Source organism: Prinia subflava, chromosome 16 (genome assembly GCF_021018805.1).
Source record: "Prinia subflava isolate CZ2003 ecotype Zambia chromosome 16, Cam_Psub_1.2, whole genome shotgun sequence".
Lineage (NCBI taxonomy): Eukaryota > Metazoa > Chordata > Aves > Passeriformes > Cisticolidae > Prinia > Prinia subflava.
Window position 1 is genome coordinate 12,698,980 of NC_086262.1, and position 16,956 is coordinate 12,715,935.

At 43.2% G+C, this 16,956-nt stretch overlaps 1 protein-coding gene across 2 annotated transcripts in view; it reads left to right on the top strand.

Annotated features, from left to right (window-relative positions):
* GRIA1 (glutamate ionotropic receptor AMPA type subunit 1) overlaps positions 1 to 16,956 on the top strand; it is a 119,995-nt gene that overhangs the window by 63,055 nt on the left and 39,984 nt on the right. For both annotated transcript variants that reach the window (XM_063413571.1, XM_063413572.1), the window contains exons 6-8: positions 9,180 to 9,341; positions 11,367 to 11,534; positions 16,527 to 16,631. In XM_063413571.1, coding sequence (XP_063269641.1) covers positions 9,180 to 9,341; positions 11,367 to 11,534; positions 16,527 to 16,631 — 435 coding nt within the window. The remainder of the gene's footprint in view (positions 1 to 9,179; positions 9,342 to 11,366; positions 11,535 to 16,526; positions 16,632 to 16,956) is intronic.

The following is a 16,956-nucleotide window of genomic DNA, read 5'->3' on the forward strand; positions in this document are numbered from 1 at the left end:
AGGCAAGAACAGAAGTGAAGATATCATGTCTGGTAACTCTGACCCGCTGATGCTGATCACCTTGATGAAAGAGATAACAAAGGGCATTACTAGTGTAAGAAGAATAATCAGAAGATTGTGTTTCTAAAGGGGACAGAGACAAAGAGGTTGGTGTGGAAGATTTTGTACAAATGCAGTGACCCATAAATACTAGTAACATACTCTAATAAACTGGCTTGGCTTTGCTGGCATGAGCAAAGTCCATGTCTTCAATCCCTGCAGATAACCCCAGTTAAATTCCTTTTTTTAGCTATGTGCTTGTTTAGAGCTATACACAGCCAAAAAGTCCAAGCAGCAGCACACCCCTGCCCATTGCAGCAGCTTCAAACTGGTGCTCCATCAGGAATGCAAAACAAGTTTGCAAGGCAAGGCACAGGCTGAATAAGGTCTAAAAAAAAAAAAGTCATCCATAGGCACATTTTGGCATGGAGGGATTCCCTGTCTGGCCACAGCCAATCCATGAGCAGAGTCACTGCCTTGCATTAATCTCGCTGTGTGTTTGCCCAGCAGTTGCCCTGGGTGAGCTGTAGTAAAGTGCTGAGCAGGATTCGACAACAGCATGTGAAAGCTGGTGTTTCCTAGCAGGAACAGCTTTCTTTTTCAGTGAAATTGCTGTTGCCAAGGTGAGACAATAATATTTCTGTGTTCACAAACAAAATGAAACCATTCTGCACCTTAGGCTATGGGCAAACATCGTTCTCTGAACCTGCTATGCCTGCTAAAGACACAACCTGTGTTGTCTCTCCAGCCCTGCCTGTCCCATGAAGGTCTCACTGCAACATCCATGCCAGGGAAAGGGTTTTTGTGAGCATCCCTGCCTCTCCTGGAGCCAAATTTGGCACTGTTTGTGGCTTTTGCAAACTGATGAGATCCCAGTCTTTAAGCAGTACCCATCAGAGTTTCCCCAGTTAGCTTTTACCAGAGCTAACCTGGGTATTTGTCAGGTGCACTGGCACTGGGGGTTTGCAGTCATCTCTCTCTCTCTCTCTCTCTCTCATCCCTTCTAGAACTCAGAGAGATTTGGCAGCTTTAAGAAGTGTTTGTTTTTGTGAGTCTTGTTTTTCTAAGCTTTGTTCTCAGCCTTTGAGACCATCGGTTCTAGCAACCACAAAGAGAAAAAAAATACAGTCAATACTATCAGAGGAACAAGCTTAGAAACTTCTGGGATTCCTTTCTTTTGATGTTCAGCCTTTTTGCCCATAACCTTGGCTTTGTGTATCTGTTTGTCCTACGCCATGGATGTGAGCTGACTGCTGTCAGGAGTGGGAGAGCATCACCTCTCTTGGGCAGGGAAAAATCCTTGTCATTAAATAAGAGACATTTTTGTGACCTGTCTTTAAAGGAAAAGTATGAAACACAGCTGCCACATACAGTGTTTCAGCCTCTTTTTTCTTTCCTGGTACATTAGTCCAAGTTGTTCTTTTAGGAAATGCTCCTTTTTTTGAAGATGAATAGATAAGTGTACAAGATTGCTGATGGCAGGGGAAGCAGGGAAAAGTAAAGATAAAACCAGTGTTGATTAGAGAAGGTGAGGACTTTTTCCTGTGCCATTCTACATCAGCCTGTGTTAGCACTGAGTTAGGCCATGGACAGTTTCCCTTTGCTGGCAATTGTGGTGCTGGTAGAAGTTACCAGTGATGCCTTGAGGACCCTAGAAATAAAACAACACACTTTCAAGAAAATATTAGTATGGGAGGTAATATAAATATATGGGAGGTCTTTATTGGAGGCCTCCAGGGGCAGATATGGAAAAACATCCACAAAATGCCCACCACCCTACAGAGTGAATACAGAGTTATAAGTTTAGCAAATTTGCATAATTGACAAAAATCACCCTTTAGGAGGTGATGCGTTTTCCCCCAGTTCAACTGTCTCTAAATCCTCTCCCCTCAGATGGAAACTAAACTTTGTTTATGAAAATGGGACTTGAAGAGCTGTTTTTCTGCCTTGCTTCCCGGAAAGAACCAAGATAGGATTGGGGCCTTGGAATGTGTTTTGTCTTTCTGCCTAGGGAAATGTATGGAAAAGTACTGGGAAAACTATCCATGGATACAATAGGCCAAATAGGCCATGGATACAATAGGCCAGCGCTACAAATACATCTGTAAAGAATATAGAGAATGTATAGAACAAAAAAAGCAAAAGTCATTGGGCATCATCACTTCCCCCAGCACAGCAGCTTTGTCAGCAGAGCAGCTCCTGCAGGAGTCACACAAGGTGTGCTGGGCTTATCCACTTCACCCGTGGGTTGGGTGGGCTGCTGTGATTTTTTTGCACCCAAAAAACAGAAGGAAGAACTTCTGCACCACCAGGGCTGAGACTCAGCAATGTGAAACCAACAGTGGGTGCAGAGAGTGAAAAGGAACCCTCCCAAATTTCCATCCACAGGCAGAGAGCAGCTCCCCTGGGGCAGTGCAGGACACCCACACCTGCAGCAGGGGCTGTGGCTGTGTGGGGAGGGTCTGTGGTGCCCAAGCAAGGTCTGTACCTGCCCCAGCACAGTGGAGTTTCCAGAAGGATGTTTACAGCATCTCCTCCTCATCCTGGCAAGAGCTCAAGATGCCTGGTCTTGCAAAAATTACATTCTTCTATTGGAAAAAGATGTCCAAAGTTACTTTTAGGATTCTAAAGTTATGCCTGTTAGACCTTTCTTCTTCCTGAGAGGTTGGTGCAAGTAGGCTCATGAGACAAATTCATTTTCTGTGCAGAGAAAGAAAATATATCAGTGAAAAATTTGCATTTCATTTCCAAACAGATTTTCTGTCCTGGCTCAAAAATTGTCAAGCAGAAAAACCCTATATGACATTATCTCATCTGAATTACTGATAGTAAAGACACAGCAGTGCCCTGAATTAAATTCTGCTTAAATGCAAGTGTCTCATGTATAAGAAAATGATCTGGTTTGATGCAAAAATTGCCCACACAGGAGAATATGAACAGCAACCTTGGGAGGATTTTTGCAGTAGTTAATGAGGGCTCAAAAACATGAGCGACTTACTGTGGCTTAAATAAATCAGAGCATCAGGTGAGTAAATGACAGCTTATATTACACCTATTGGAAGGGAAAATGTGTTTGCTTAAATTTCAGCAAAATGGTGTTAAACTAACAGGTTTCCTCAGCCATTTGCAGTCTCCTAATCTATTACTTCAGCTCAACTGGCAAGTGGTGATGTGTAAATCCATAGTATCTGCCTCATGGTGACTTCAATTGCACTCTTCTCTAGCCAGAACATGCTTAGCTTCAGCTTCCTCGACCAGATTTATGCTTCTGTTTGCTAGACAAAATATTCCATTACTGATGTTTTGGTCCTTGTAAACTGTGATCAGGTCATCCCTTAATCATATCTTTGATTGAATTCGTGGCATCTGCCACTGCACAGCACATTTCCCAAACCTTTAAATCAGTTTATGCCCTGAAAGCTTTCTAATGCACAAACGTGCACCTAGAACATCCCTTCCCCTGCCTGGACTGACAGGATGTGTATGGTCATTAATATCCAGAAGGTGCTGCAGCTGCAGGATTGGGCAAATAACATCACAAAGAAAATCTGCAGGGCTGCACCAAGGAAAAAGCTGCTGTTCATCTCCAACCCTTTTTGCCTAAAATCTGGATTTTCCCCTGACTTGGTTTGTTGTGTACCTATAGACAGGACAAAATACTCTCATCAAGCTGCAGGGTTGGGAAGCTGCCTGATAGTACCCCCTTCTCCTTTCTTTTCCCTTTCTTCACTTACTTCTAAATCACAGTGAGGACTCACATTTTTGCTGCCACAATGGGATTTGACACATTAATAACTCTGCAGAGGAGAAGAAACCCTCTCCACTGGAAGGCACACTGGAATGAAACTGGAGCAGATGGGCTCTGTTTTGACACACCCTCCTTATTAAAAATACAAAGTGATGGGAGTGAGGAATGCAGCTTCACTGGAGAAGTTAAGCTGGAAGATAATTTGGTGTATTAGAGATGCTCTGTCTGGAAACATTTGATTTCTTGCTCCCTGCAGTAAGTCACTGCGTACCTTGGAATGACAGGAGCCACTTTGTATTCACTCAGCTGATCTACAGCCATTCAGAAGCAAAAGTTTTGCTTTGCAAAGTTTCTTATAATCATAAAATCTGCTGTGAGGAAGTGGTCTGGCATTGCAAGTCATACATTTAAACAGAGCTGGGCCAGCTTCCCGATGCTGCCACAGGTTTCTGTGGCATCCACCCAAGCACAGGGTGAATTGTTGAAATGCTTTCGGCTTGAGAAGGAATATCTCAGTGTGCAACCTATTAAAGAAAAGAGAAAGCAGACTCTAGTCTCTTCATCCCAGACAGAAATGGACTTAAAAAATCTAATACTCCTCCCTGGGATGAGTGGGCTCTGTTAGCTTCAGCCAACAAGGCTTCTCCAGGCAATTCAAAAGAAAAGACTGTTTTTCCCTCTCTTCATTCAAGGCAGAGCTTGCTGGCCTCAGGGAGAGACCTGGAGAGCTCAGAAGATGCAGCAGGAGGACAGAAAACAGAATTGTTTCTCAGGAACGTGTCTGTCTTCAAGGAGACTCTCTAATGTCCTTTATCCCAGGAAAAGCGGAGGCTTGGAGCACAGGCAGGGAGGTTTTCAGCTGGGCTGCAGGGTGGTTTTTGAGCTGCTGAGCTGCAGCCTGCCCAGAGCTCAGCCCCTGCTTCTGCAGCTTCAAAGGCACCACAGGAGGCACCTGCAGGGAAAGGGCCAGCAATTAATGTGAGCTCAGTGAAACACAAAGAGAATCTGGAGGTGTGGGTGCATTCCCATGGGCTGGGGTGGTGTCCCACAAGAATCTGTGCTAGGGACATCAATGTGCAGAGAGGAGACAGAGGTTTGGGGCAGTGAGGCAGTGAAATACGAGGGTAAAAGGAGAGATGCAGGGAAGTCAGTGATACTCCAGATTTGAGGAGGGTCGTGCACAAAGGGATGAGGTTTTCCCTACACTGACAGCTGCCTCCACTGCCCACTCAGTGTTCTGGCTCCTCATGGTGTCCAGGGTATAAATTAGGAGCTGGTTCATTTCTGGAGGGACTTTCTTTTCAAGGCAGATCCTTTGTGGACCACTTAATCAAGATGGATTCATGAGGCCCATTTCAAGTCATCAGTCTTCCTGCATTATGCATTTCCTTTGATGACTGAGCCCACAAGCAGTGGAGAGGAATATAAATGTGTGACTTGCTGACGCCTCTCCCAGCAACCAAGGCAGAGAATGGGACAGTAAAACAACCTTTGGCTGAAAACTGCTTTCAGCTTAAGAGCAGCATAAAGAACAGATGCATCAAGGAAAGCACAGTGAGGATAACCCCCTTCCCAGTACTGTTTTCTATTTGAAACCACAAAGGTCTGTGATAGCTGCCCATGTTATTTCCTCACAGCAGCACCCGGCACATAACTGCTCTGTGAGGTTCATTAATGCAGAGATGAGCCCGTGGTATGGGCTAAAGAGCAAGTTCCCTCCTTTGAACCCAGCCTGGCTGCTGCTGGAGCAATGTGCTGCAGATGCTGTGAGTCAGAGCAGGCTGGAGGAGGGAGCTGCCTCAGCCCATCAGCTCGAAGGGACTGGGTTTGTGTGGTTTGTTGTCAGCCTGCTCATTCCGTGGCATTTGGAGAGAGCCAGGCGTTTTCCAGGCATCTGCAAGGCAGGAGGCCACGTCCTCTGGTTTGCTGAGGTGGTTTTGTGAAGTGAATTTAAATCAAAGGGACAGCTGATCCTGCCACAGGGTGGCTGATGGGATGGTTTGATGGCTCCCAGGGGTAGCTGTGCCTGCAGGAGCGTTGTCTCCCCTGAGCACCTCCATCCTGGGCACTGGCCCTGCTGCTCTGTGCTGCCCCTGGCTCCCTCTGTGCCTGCTTTTCTGGGGGTCTGGAGTGTGAGTTCCTGTACTCCTCCTCTTCCTCCCTGGGGGATTTCAGTGCTGTGTAGGGAGGTGAGGTCTGATACCTGCATGTCCAACAGACACATCCCAAATGCCTCAGATGCCAAGAGCTTGAAGCAAGTCACACAGAACCAGATTCCAGGGGCTCAGCTCATTTCCCTGTGCTCCAGACACGGCTGCTAAGTGGGTTTTTCCCAGTATTCCCTGGCAAATTTTAGGAACAGTTTCAAAACCATTTGATGACTCCATGGGACCACATGGAGTGCATCCTTCCAGCACTGTTCACTTCTTGCTGTGCTTGGTTGGATGACAGAGGGAAGCATTTCTGGGCTGGTTCTTTCCCAAACTGGTTGATGCTAAACCTATTACTGCAAAAGCACAGCTGCTGCCTCTCAGACATGGGTTACAGTCTTAGCTGAGTTTTAAAAATTTATTTTCTGTTTCCCGTATACGGCCAATTGAAAACTAAATAGAAGACCTCTCCTTTTTTTTTGCAACATGTGTCTATAGCTAGTACAAAGTGACAGATGATTGATGATTTCTTTAGTTGCAAATATTGTAATTCTCCTGTTCTCCTGTTTCCTACAAGCACTGACTGATATTCCAGAAGGACAGATAAGCATATTAAATTCCTGCTGCCACTTTGTCAATAGAAGCATTTTCAAAACCCAGTCTGCATAACTTTTGATGGCTTTTTGTTTATATGCTTGCTAGCAAGAATTCACCTGCTTTGGGAATTATTTTTTAAAATATTTGACCTCTGGATTTCCCTGCTCATTGGCTCTCATGCTCCCCAGACCAGCTCTGAGCAGATTTCAGTGTGGTAATTAAAATTCCTTTGTAATTAGGAGCATTCCTATAATGTCCTTGTGCCGGGGCATGGGAAGGAGGGAAAACAGATGAAAACAATTATTTCAGCCATTGATAGCAGCCAAAAAGCAAAGTTGTCTTCAAGGTTAATGATGTCCTCTATGGTCCCAACTGCCTTAAATGACTGGAAAATCTTCAGAGGTCTCCACACTTTTTAAAGAACCTGAATGATGTCAAAAATCAGTGGTGAAAAATTAGCACAATCTTCAGGAAGAAATAATTCTTGTCATCTATTCAGATTATTTTAAAATTTTATGCAAGATGAATCCAAATGAACATTGTTGAATATTTGCTTCAGTTTTTCAGAACTGTTTTGTTTGAGAAAAACTGTGAAATGCAATGGATTCAACCACTGCTGTCTCATCACTGCTGTCATAACTTTTTTTTTTTTACTTCTATTTAAAACTGCATTCTGAAAGGGCTTAGCACACCAGTCATCCCATTCATACTCTGCAGTGAACTTGGACTTTTCTTCATGCCTTGGTAGGTCTCCCAAGGAGGAGCTGGTTGCACAAACTTCAAGTTGCTCTGCAATAGTTTCTTTTGACAGATCTTTTTCCCCTGAGTGCCTCCCAGGAGCAAAATGTCAGTGTAATTTGGTCCTAGCCATGAATAACCAGTTGGCAACCTGTGAGGTCCCTCTCACTGAACCTTAGGAGCTCCACGTGTCAAAACCCACTTGGCCTGAAATGCATTAGGATGTCAGGGACAATTATCCTGCTGCATTTCCTATTCATTAATCACAGCTCTGGCTTTCTGGAACCCCTACGCCAGCAATTACAAACAAGATTGATGTGGGTTTAACCAGCATTCTGAGGAGTATGTACACACAAAATACCACTTTTTTTCTTTTAACCTAAATCACTGTACTTTGAAGGAAAACAAGCCATCTATTTAGAGCATCTGTACATCAGTATCCAATCCTCAGCCTTGCAAGTGGATGCCAAATTGCCTACAAAATGCTGGAGGAAAAAGTGTGAAAGCCTTTAAAGTCATTTTTGAGTCACTTACGACTCCCTCAGTCTGACACTTATGTGAGAGGGCAATTTAGTCTTTTCCTGGCAGGGTCTCTTCCCAAAACAGTTTCCATTTAATGGCTTGATCCTGACTTTGGAAGTTGATCCGATAATTAGCTCCCTCAGCCTTTGAACGGAGAGCATCATTTTGGGAACCCGATTGGTGTTCTCCTGGAAATGATGTAACTTGGCTTTTTTAGCTCACACCAGCACGGTGTGTCTGAGAACAGGCAAGGGAGAGAAACCCAGGGGCTGAGGAGGAGCCTGCAGAGAACACTCAGCAGCAGGGCAGGGGGAAGGCAGAGTTCAATCCAGCTCTTGTGCTGCTCAAACGATGGCATTGTGACAGTCCTCTCCTTCATGTCCCCTCAAGCATTCAGGTTGCTGATGGTGCCAGTGCCAATAATTGAGCACATCTCTGGTGCTTGTGTTCCTAAAGAAAAAAGCACCAGGGCTGAGCCTGTCCCACACAGAGCAGGAGGACACAGCCCCTGTCCCAGCACCTCTGCAAGGACACACAGCAAAGAGCTCTGCAGAGCAGCAGGGCTGCAGAGTTGGGGTCAAAGCTGGAACACCAAGAAATTACCCCTTCCTCTCTACTGCAGTGTGTCTTTAATGAATTCTTCACCTCTGACTCAAGGGGGTGACTAACAGTGCAGTGCCACCCTGATCAATGCACACATGTATTCACACACATGTTCATCACATGCAGAGAGCCAGAGGTAGACAGGAACAAGAAGGAAATGAAAGAAATGTATTCCATTAGTAATCTAAAGTCTAGAAAAGCACCCTCTTTTCTCCCAAATGAGAAAATTCTATAAACTGGATTTTCTAATAAGTAAGACTCCTTTTAGAAGCTGACCAACCAGTTCCTTCCTCATCTGCTGAAAGTTCATTGTTCAGAATTTGCTTTTCCCTATGAATTGTGATTTGAAAAGAAGTAGCCTCAGTGGTGACTGAGTCCATTAAAGTTAGGGCTGGGTGAACAATTCTGTATAAAATTTGGAGCTGTTTGACAAATACTTTTAAAATACATTTCACAAATTTTGTTCATTTCTTCCAGCATTATTCAGGAGACATTTTTCCATTACTCTGCTAGCTATCTTGCAAGTGAGCTGTTGTTAATACGATTATTTGTCTCCCTGGGTGGTAACTGCAGGGTATGGCCAGCTCAGAACCTGTGAGAAAAGCAAATCAAGTTCACACCATGGCTGGGGAACTGGTGCCTCTCTTGAGTTGGACATTTCCTCCCAGAGGGAAGATATTTCTCCTGAGCTGTCTGCCATATTCATACATAGGCAGGATTCCTCTTTCCCATCCAGCTATGTCTTCCTCTGATGAGCTTCTCCTGTTTCTCTCCTGCACCAGGGATTCATGGACATTGACCTGACCAAATTCAGGGAGAGTGGAGCCAATGTCACTGGCTTCCAGCTGGTGAATTACACAGATACTGTTCCTGCCAGGATCATGCAACAGTGGAAGAATAATGATGCCAGAGAGCATCCACGTGTGGACTGGAAGAGGCCAAAGGCAAGTGGTATAAAAAAAACATTTCATTTGGTTCCATCTGGCTCAGTTCAAGTTACACTCACCTCTTTGTGATCACATGTGGCTCTTTATTCTCACTTGAGAAACTCTTAATATAATTATGAACATTTGCTGTTCCATTTGCCTTAACATTGTCTGAATTTTACTACTCTGCAGTTAATGCCTCCTAAGAAATACACAATGTATTCACTCGATCTCCCAGTTTTCACCCCCTCAAAGCTAAGAATTAAATATCTCATAATGTTCAGAATATAAAAAACAAAAAGCCTCATTAAGTCCTTAACCTTTGACTTGTTTACAAGACATCCAGTGATAATAAAGTCTTTCCAGATGTTCTTTTTGAACATTTCAAATCAGTGTGTACAATAGAGGGGAAAAGTATTTTAATTCCTGACACAGAAGGCCCTGAAGCTGTTAAGGGATGAGTAGAGGGAGAGGTTGTTTTTTTCTGTTTAATATTTGAAAATGAATATATTTGTGACAAGTTGAGAACAACAAAATCAGGCGATCATAGAAAAAAGAGTTAACACTAATGGTTCTTGCCAAGAGTTTTACACTGCTTTCTGTACAGTTTCTGCTTGAATAAACTCATGTTTTGCAGAATTTTTGCTGATTGAGATGGAATTTTCTGGTCTCCTTCTGTGACCAGAAAAAGTCCCTTGTTTCTTGATTTCATGTAGCTCACATTTACACAGTATAATGTGTTCCTTGAAAGTTCAGGTCAATGCTTCTAATTAAACACAAATGCTTGGGTAGAAGGTGAATGACTTTTAGGGCTGAGTCTTCTTCAGGGAGTGAAATCAGGAGCTTCTCCTTCACTTCCCAGCTGTGAAAGTCAAAACCAACTGTTAGGAGTCAGCAAGGCAGTGCAGATTACAGGGAGCAAGATACTATTGAACTTCATAGACAGGAGGTGAGGACAGAGTGTTGCCTTTTTTTTAACCTGGAAATGAGACTCAAGATACTTTTAGTAAGGAGGTAACATAAGAGCCTTATGTATAAAAATAAGAGAGATTTTTATTTGAAGGCTTTCAGGGGTAATTATGGAAAGATATCCACAAAAGCCCATCCCCACAGGGATGAGTACATTTTTATAGGTTTTAGGAAATTAGCATAACTGATAAAAAGCATCAGTTAGGAAGACAAGTGGTGATGTAATTTCTTCTCAGGTCAAGTTTCTTTTTTGGAGTCCTTCTCTTGGCACCAGCTGTGCTCTGTCTAGGAAATGTATCTCAAAGAGTTGTTCTCAACGTGGGTTCCCAGGAAGCACCAAGACAGCACCGGGGCATTGTATTTCTCAGGGCTTGGAGCTCTGGAATTTGTTTTGGTGTTTTGCCTAGGGAAAAGCTATGGAAAATTATTAGGAGAATTAGCCACTAATATATTAGGCTACAGAACTATAAATATATGTGCAAAGAATATAGGAAACATATAAAAGAAAAAATAAAAGTCAAAAGCCAAATGGCATCAGGGCAAGTCACCTGAAATGTTACTCTGATGAAACTCCTGGGGGTCTGAGCCTGGATGATCAAACCCCTTTGAGTTTCCTTGGGACTCTGCCATGGTGGTGACTTGGTAGAGTGAGGCAGCCTTGATCCAGTTGTCTGAAAAGGAATTTTAATAATACTATTTAACAAAAAAAAAAAGTGTTCACTGTATCAGAGTGAACTGGAACAAGGCAGTAAGAAGGGGCCAAAAAGTCCCAGGCCAGCCTCAGACAGGAGTATTTATACATCCTGGTGTGGGAGGGGAGTTAAGGTGGGGTCTGAGGGAAGGGTCCAATAGGTGAGAACGATTAAGAATATTAAAATTCCTGCACCAAAACTCAACCTCTGGCAACACAAAGAACAAGGAACCTTCTGGAAAAGATTTGAATGCTTGAACTGGGAGGGCATGTGAGCAGGCCTCTTGCTTACCGTACTTAGAGTTTCCCAGGGCATCAAGCAGGAGTCTCTCCTTCCCTGGGGAAGCCGCTCCCTGCGCCCTGAGTCGCGTTTCTCTGTGCAGTACACATCAGCACTGACGTACGACGGCGTGCGGGTGATGGCCGAGGCCTTCCAGAACCTTCGGCGGCAGCGCATCGACATCTCCCGCCGCGGCAACGCCGGCGACTGCCTGGCCAACCCCGCCGTGCCCTGGGGACAGGGCATCGACATCCAGAGAGCCCTGCAGCAGGTGGGTGTGTGCTGGAGCACGGCCCGAGGCTGGGGGAGGACGGGCGGGCAGCAGCAGAAGCACTGATGGAAATTGTTGGGATGAGCAGGAGCGAACGGATCCTTCCAGAGTAGAGAGGTCTGGGAAGCTCAGGGGTGCATCCAGCTGTTGCCATGAATTTTCCTGGTTTGCTGAGCGTTCATATTAAAGGAGAAATGTGCAGTTTCTCACGCTGGTGAATTGTAAACACAGGACCATGTTTTGTAAATATTGGCAATGTTATGAATTCCTTCTCCAAGAGAAGGGGAGGTTGAATGACAGCCTCCTGGACCAATGTGGCAGGAGAGGTGGCGATACCCTTCTCCAATCCATGGTCACCTTGCCACAGATATATAATGGCAAATAAACTAAGGGGCAGTCTTCTGCCCTGCATGCTCTGTTGCACCCAGATCTGTGTCCCCAGTCTGTTTTCTGGCTAGGCCTCCACGGTGATATCCAGCAAACTGCCTTTCCTGGTCCCATCTGATGTGTCCTTGCCTCTGTTGTTGTTTGTTATAAATGTCCATCCAGTATCTAATTAGAGAGATAATTTTTGGTTTATTAAAAAGAACTGAATTACAGAATTTTGGCAAAAACCCCCCAGCGGAGTTATGTTGACAATTGACCCGGGGAATCGTCAAGGGTGAACTGGAGCACAGTATCTGGCACACTGCCCTCCCCTCAAAGTTCACAAATTTGCCTCATTTGGGGCTCGGGTTTTATACACTTTATTTCACCCCTGGCACAAGATTTCCCCACAGTCTCTTTGTTTCCAGGGTTGGTTATTTGAATTCAGTCATCTCCCACCAGCTGAAAAGAGTTTCCCCCTGTGTTGCAAGGTGTCAATTCCTGGCTTCCCGTGGGTGAATGGAGACTGAAGTTTATGAATGGAAGGGAGTTCTCCTCCGGGGATCGGGAGATGATGATGATGATGATGATGATGATGATGATGATGATGATGATGATGATGATGATGATGGTGATGGCTCTGCCACCCATGGGAGGAGAACTGATTTCTTCAGGTCTCCTTTCAGATGCCAATTTCCTCATCTCTAGCATCTTATTGTTTTCCCTTGAATATTAGTTACCAGGTGTTGCCGCCTAGAATTCTAATTCCACAGCTAGCTGGAATTTAAGTTACAATTTATTTTATACTTTTCCAAACCATGATCTTATTATGTTATTATCTTCAAGAAACACAGATTAACTCACTACATTTATTACATTGTTCCAAAGCCAAAATATTATCCCATAAAGTCAAGGGTTCCTATCTTTATGTTCCCCTATCTTTATGTTCGGACCTGCTCAGACCCTATTTTTTTGCAGATTATTTGACTCTCTGTGAACTCAGCTTCAGTTCCAGCCTGCTAATGAATGCATGTGAATTTTGCCTTATGTGTTGGCTGCCACCAAAATGTTCTCAAAGTGCAGATTATAGCTTGTTTCATACTGTGAGGACTCATAAAAGTCTTAAGAGCAGCCATTTAGATAGTTTATTCCTCAAATCTGATAGTCTTTCTTTTTTCCTCCTGCACAAAATTTAGATTTTTGAATAAACAAAAATACAATGTGAAACTTACAGCAAGAGAGAAAGATAATTCACTCTTATCAAAGACTTACCAAGGTAGAATATTTTAAAATTTCATTAAATTTCAAGACTGACATTTACTTCTAGCACTTTTCTTTCTTTTCCTGACAGAAATAGATGGATTCCTTGCAAATACTGCAAGTTCAGTGTTATCCAAATATAGCTTATCCCATCTTCTTTCCGTAACTGTGAAGGCAAGAAAAATAACATTTATTTGGTTAATTTGTATAATACGTAAAGTTCCTCAAGTATTTTGTTTTGATTTGGTTTTGGCTTACTGGTAAACAACAATTCCTTTAAAACCAAGTCTTGCATCTGATTTGATTTTATGGCTTGGATTCAATTTGTTCCCAAGCCTGGCACTGACTTTCTGCATGACCTTGGGCAAATCACTGTCACAGCTTCTCCAAGCCCTTATAATAAAATCAGCCTCCCTGATGCATTAGGGAGATAGGTTACCTAATAAACATGAAATACTTGGAAGTCTTCTGATGAGCAATAGCTGCTCCAGCATTTTTCTTTATTGAATTTATGAGAATAAGATATCAAAATTAGACAGCTAGAAAATACAATTTTATGTGTGTGTTAGAAAAGCTCCTCTGAAGTTTTCTTTATATCTTCATTAAATAATTTCAAAAGTCTTAATTTTTCAGCTGGAGTGACTTTGGGGGAAGAACACAAAGACCCATTTGCAAAAGTTGCTTCTTTATAGATGAAAAATAATAATTTTAAAAAGGCTTGACCAGTTCAGTTGTGTTGATCAAAATAAAAGACTGAAACAGGCAGGGCAAGAAGCCTCCTAGCAAAAAATTTAACTATGAATTTGATAATCTTCCAGTATTTAGTAATGTAGCAAGAAAGAGGCAGATGGAAATAGAATAACTTATGATAAGATTGAAGGTTTGAGTTATCCTTTCTATAAAGACTCACAATTAAGGCAATTCTTACAGCTCTTCACAGTGTGCTTTCTCTTCATCTCCCATTTGACAATGTCTAAAATTTTATAAACTTTTAAAAGTGAACGGTTTCTTTACTTGCTTCTACTTTAATATCTGGAATAAGCTCCCAAGTTTCCTTATTACTGTTTAGTGTAGGAAGGAACCACACAATAATAAAAATCATTTAGGTTGGAAGATCTAAGATCACTGAGTCCAAACATTATTCCAGGTTCACTAAACCATGTCCCCAGCACTGCCACATCCACACATCTTTTAAATCCCTCCAGAAATGGTGACTCCACCACTTCCCTCCATGGACAGCCCATTCCATTGTTTGACAACCCTTTTGGAGAGGAAATTTTTCCTAGTGTCCAATCTAAACCTCCTCTGACACAACTTGAGGCCATTTCCTCTTGTCCTGTTGTGCTGTCTTGGGAATAGACTGACCCCCACCTCACTACAACCTCCTAGCAAGAATTCAAGGATGGCAGGAGCAAAGATGAAAAGAAATATGAAGAATTCTTCATTTGTTTAAAAGCAGAAATCTGGCATGTTTCAGGAGAATGTATGTTTTTATTAAAGATAATTCCTCTTTTTCTTTTTTTTTTTTTTTTTTTGGCAGGAAAAAGCCCACAAAATATTGCTCAAAACCACTACACTAAGGTTTCAATTGTACTTTGAAAAGGTTATGATAATTTTAAACAAATCCTTTTTTTACCATTATGTGGTCAGCACATCTAATAAGCAGAAAGCCAGTCCCTAGCTGCTGACTAACCCTGTAAAACAGAAGGCACAACAGCATCCTCCTGCTGCAGATGTCCCAGCAAAGAGCCACATGCCCAGCCGTGTCTTACACACAAATGTGCTGAAATGCTCCACGCCTCCAGTTGACTTGACTGGTGCTTAGCAAGTTGGAGTCAGTCCTCACTGCATTTGGCACTTCATTTTTGCGTTTTGCATTGTGTTCCTGCATTTTGTGTTGCATTTTTGTATTTTGTACTTACCGTCAGAGGATGGTGAATGATGGAAAAGTTGTGCTGTATCCTGCAGCACGGATAGCAGAGATCCCTTCTGCTGTTTCAGTGCCACATGGATATCACAGCACTGAGATTTCATTCACTCAGATAGAAGAATTTGATGCTGTAAACCTGCCTTTTAGTGCACACAAAGCTACAAAGCACAAGCACCTGTGACCTGAGCTTCAGAATCGGTCAGAACCTGAAAAGAAAACCAAAGGAGACGTGAAAAAAAAAGCAGGCTTGGGAGTGCTTAAGACAATGGTGCTTTTTCAGTACATCTATTTTTTATGGGCATGTTGTGTCTTGTGAAAAGGGAAAAGCATGTTTATCCAAATGCCACCAGGAATATCTGTTGGTTTGAAAGAGCTTCAGAAAATGCTGGCAGATGTTAATTTTCATGACAAAGCTTTGTTATAACAGCTGGAAAACAAACACGGTTTAACCAGATTAACAGCAGATTTATTTTGTAATGATACAGCCTTATTTCTTCACCATGGGTCTTTATTCTGAGGTTCTCAGGGTACTTAAAAAGGCTGTTAATTATCTGTCCCCATTTTGCATGTGGGAAGATTTCAGTTACAGAGAGAAGAGGTTTGTCCAAAGCAAGTGGAAAGGCAGAGAAAGAGCACTTCTCTGGGCAGTCTCCATAGAAACCCAAATCTGCACTCTTTCTCCTATGTTCCTGGTCCCCACTGCCTGGTCCCCACAAAATGTGTGATTCCAGTCAGGAGCCCTTCTCTATTCCAAGCTGGGCACTACTGAAGCAAGGGGAAGTTCAGGATGTGGGATGTGATGTTAGCATCACTTCAGCTCGCCTGCATTATCAGCAGAGATTTATGGTTCAAAGTTTCCTATGCAAATGTCAATACTAAATTGTTGGATTTTATTAATCTGGTGCAGAGGTAATTAAATTTGCTTGATAACTTACAGACTGCTCTCTATCCAAAGATGACAGCTGGGAGCTGTGGCCATGGTTTCATATTTCCTCCTGATTTACAGTTCCTGATGTGAGCTGACAAATTCTTTACCAAATTCCGACTCCAGGTCAGATTTAGAAAATACAAAACCCCCCAAACTCAAGGAGTTCAGAGCTGATTTAGCTCACTGTCACATCCCAGGAGGTGATGGGCTCAGATTGGTGATCTAGCTCTTAGGCTGTGCTATGTTTTAAACCACTGAGTTTTAAGAGAAAGGATTTTAAATGAAAGAGTTAGTTAAGAAGATGGCTGTGCCCATGGCCAGGCATGCTGTAGAGAGTGAGCCTTAGTGAAATCCCAGTTTCTCACAGATGTGCTGTCTCCCCTGCATGGAATTGAGAGTAATGACTGCACTCAGCACCCTTCTTCCCCTCCCCTGTCACTGCTGCTGAATTACCACTGCACGAGAAGCTGACCAATTTTCTGTCTTCATTGACATTTATGTATTTAAGGTCCGTTTTGAGGGATTGTCTGGCAACGTCCAGTTTAACGAGAAAGGACGCAGGACCAACTACACCCTCCATGTGATTGAGATGAAACACGATGGGATCAGAAAGGTAAAGCAGAGAGTGACCCAACACCCTGTGTCAGGTTCCAGCCCGTGTTGGAGTGGCAGTGGGGTTGGGTCTCGACAGGCTTTCCACTCCTTTTCCTGTGAAAGTTTGTTTGTGGAGTCACAACAAGGGCATTCCCAGCTCTAGGTGTGAGCAAAGCCAAGCACTAGGGAGGGCTCATGGTATATTGTTAAAAAAATACATTTGGAAGGTGTTATCAAAGCAACAAGATCATCTCAGGTGTGACAAAAATTTTCCAGGATGCTGGAAACTTAGTCAGGTCACCTTTGCTATTGGCGTGCTACATTGGGGCAGGCCCAGCTATAGG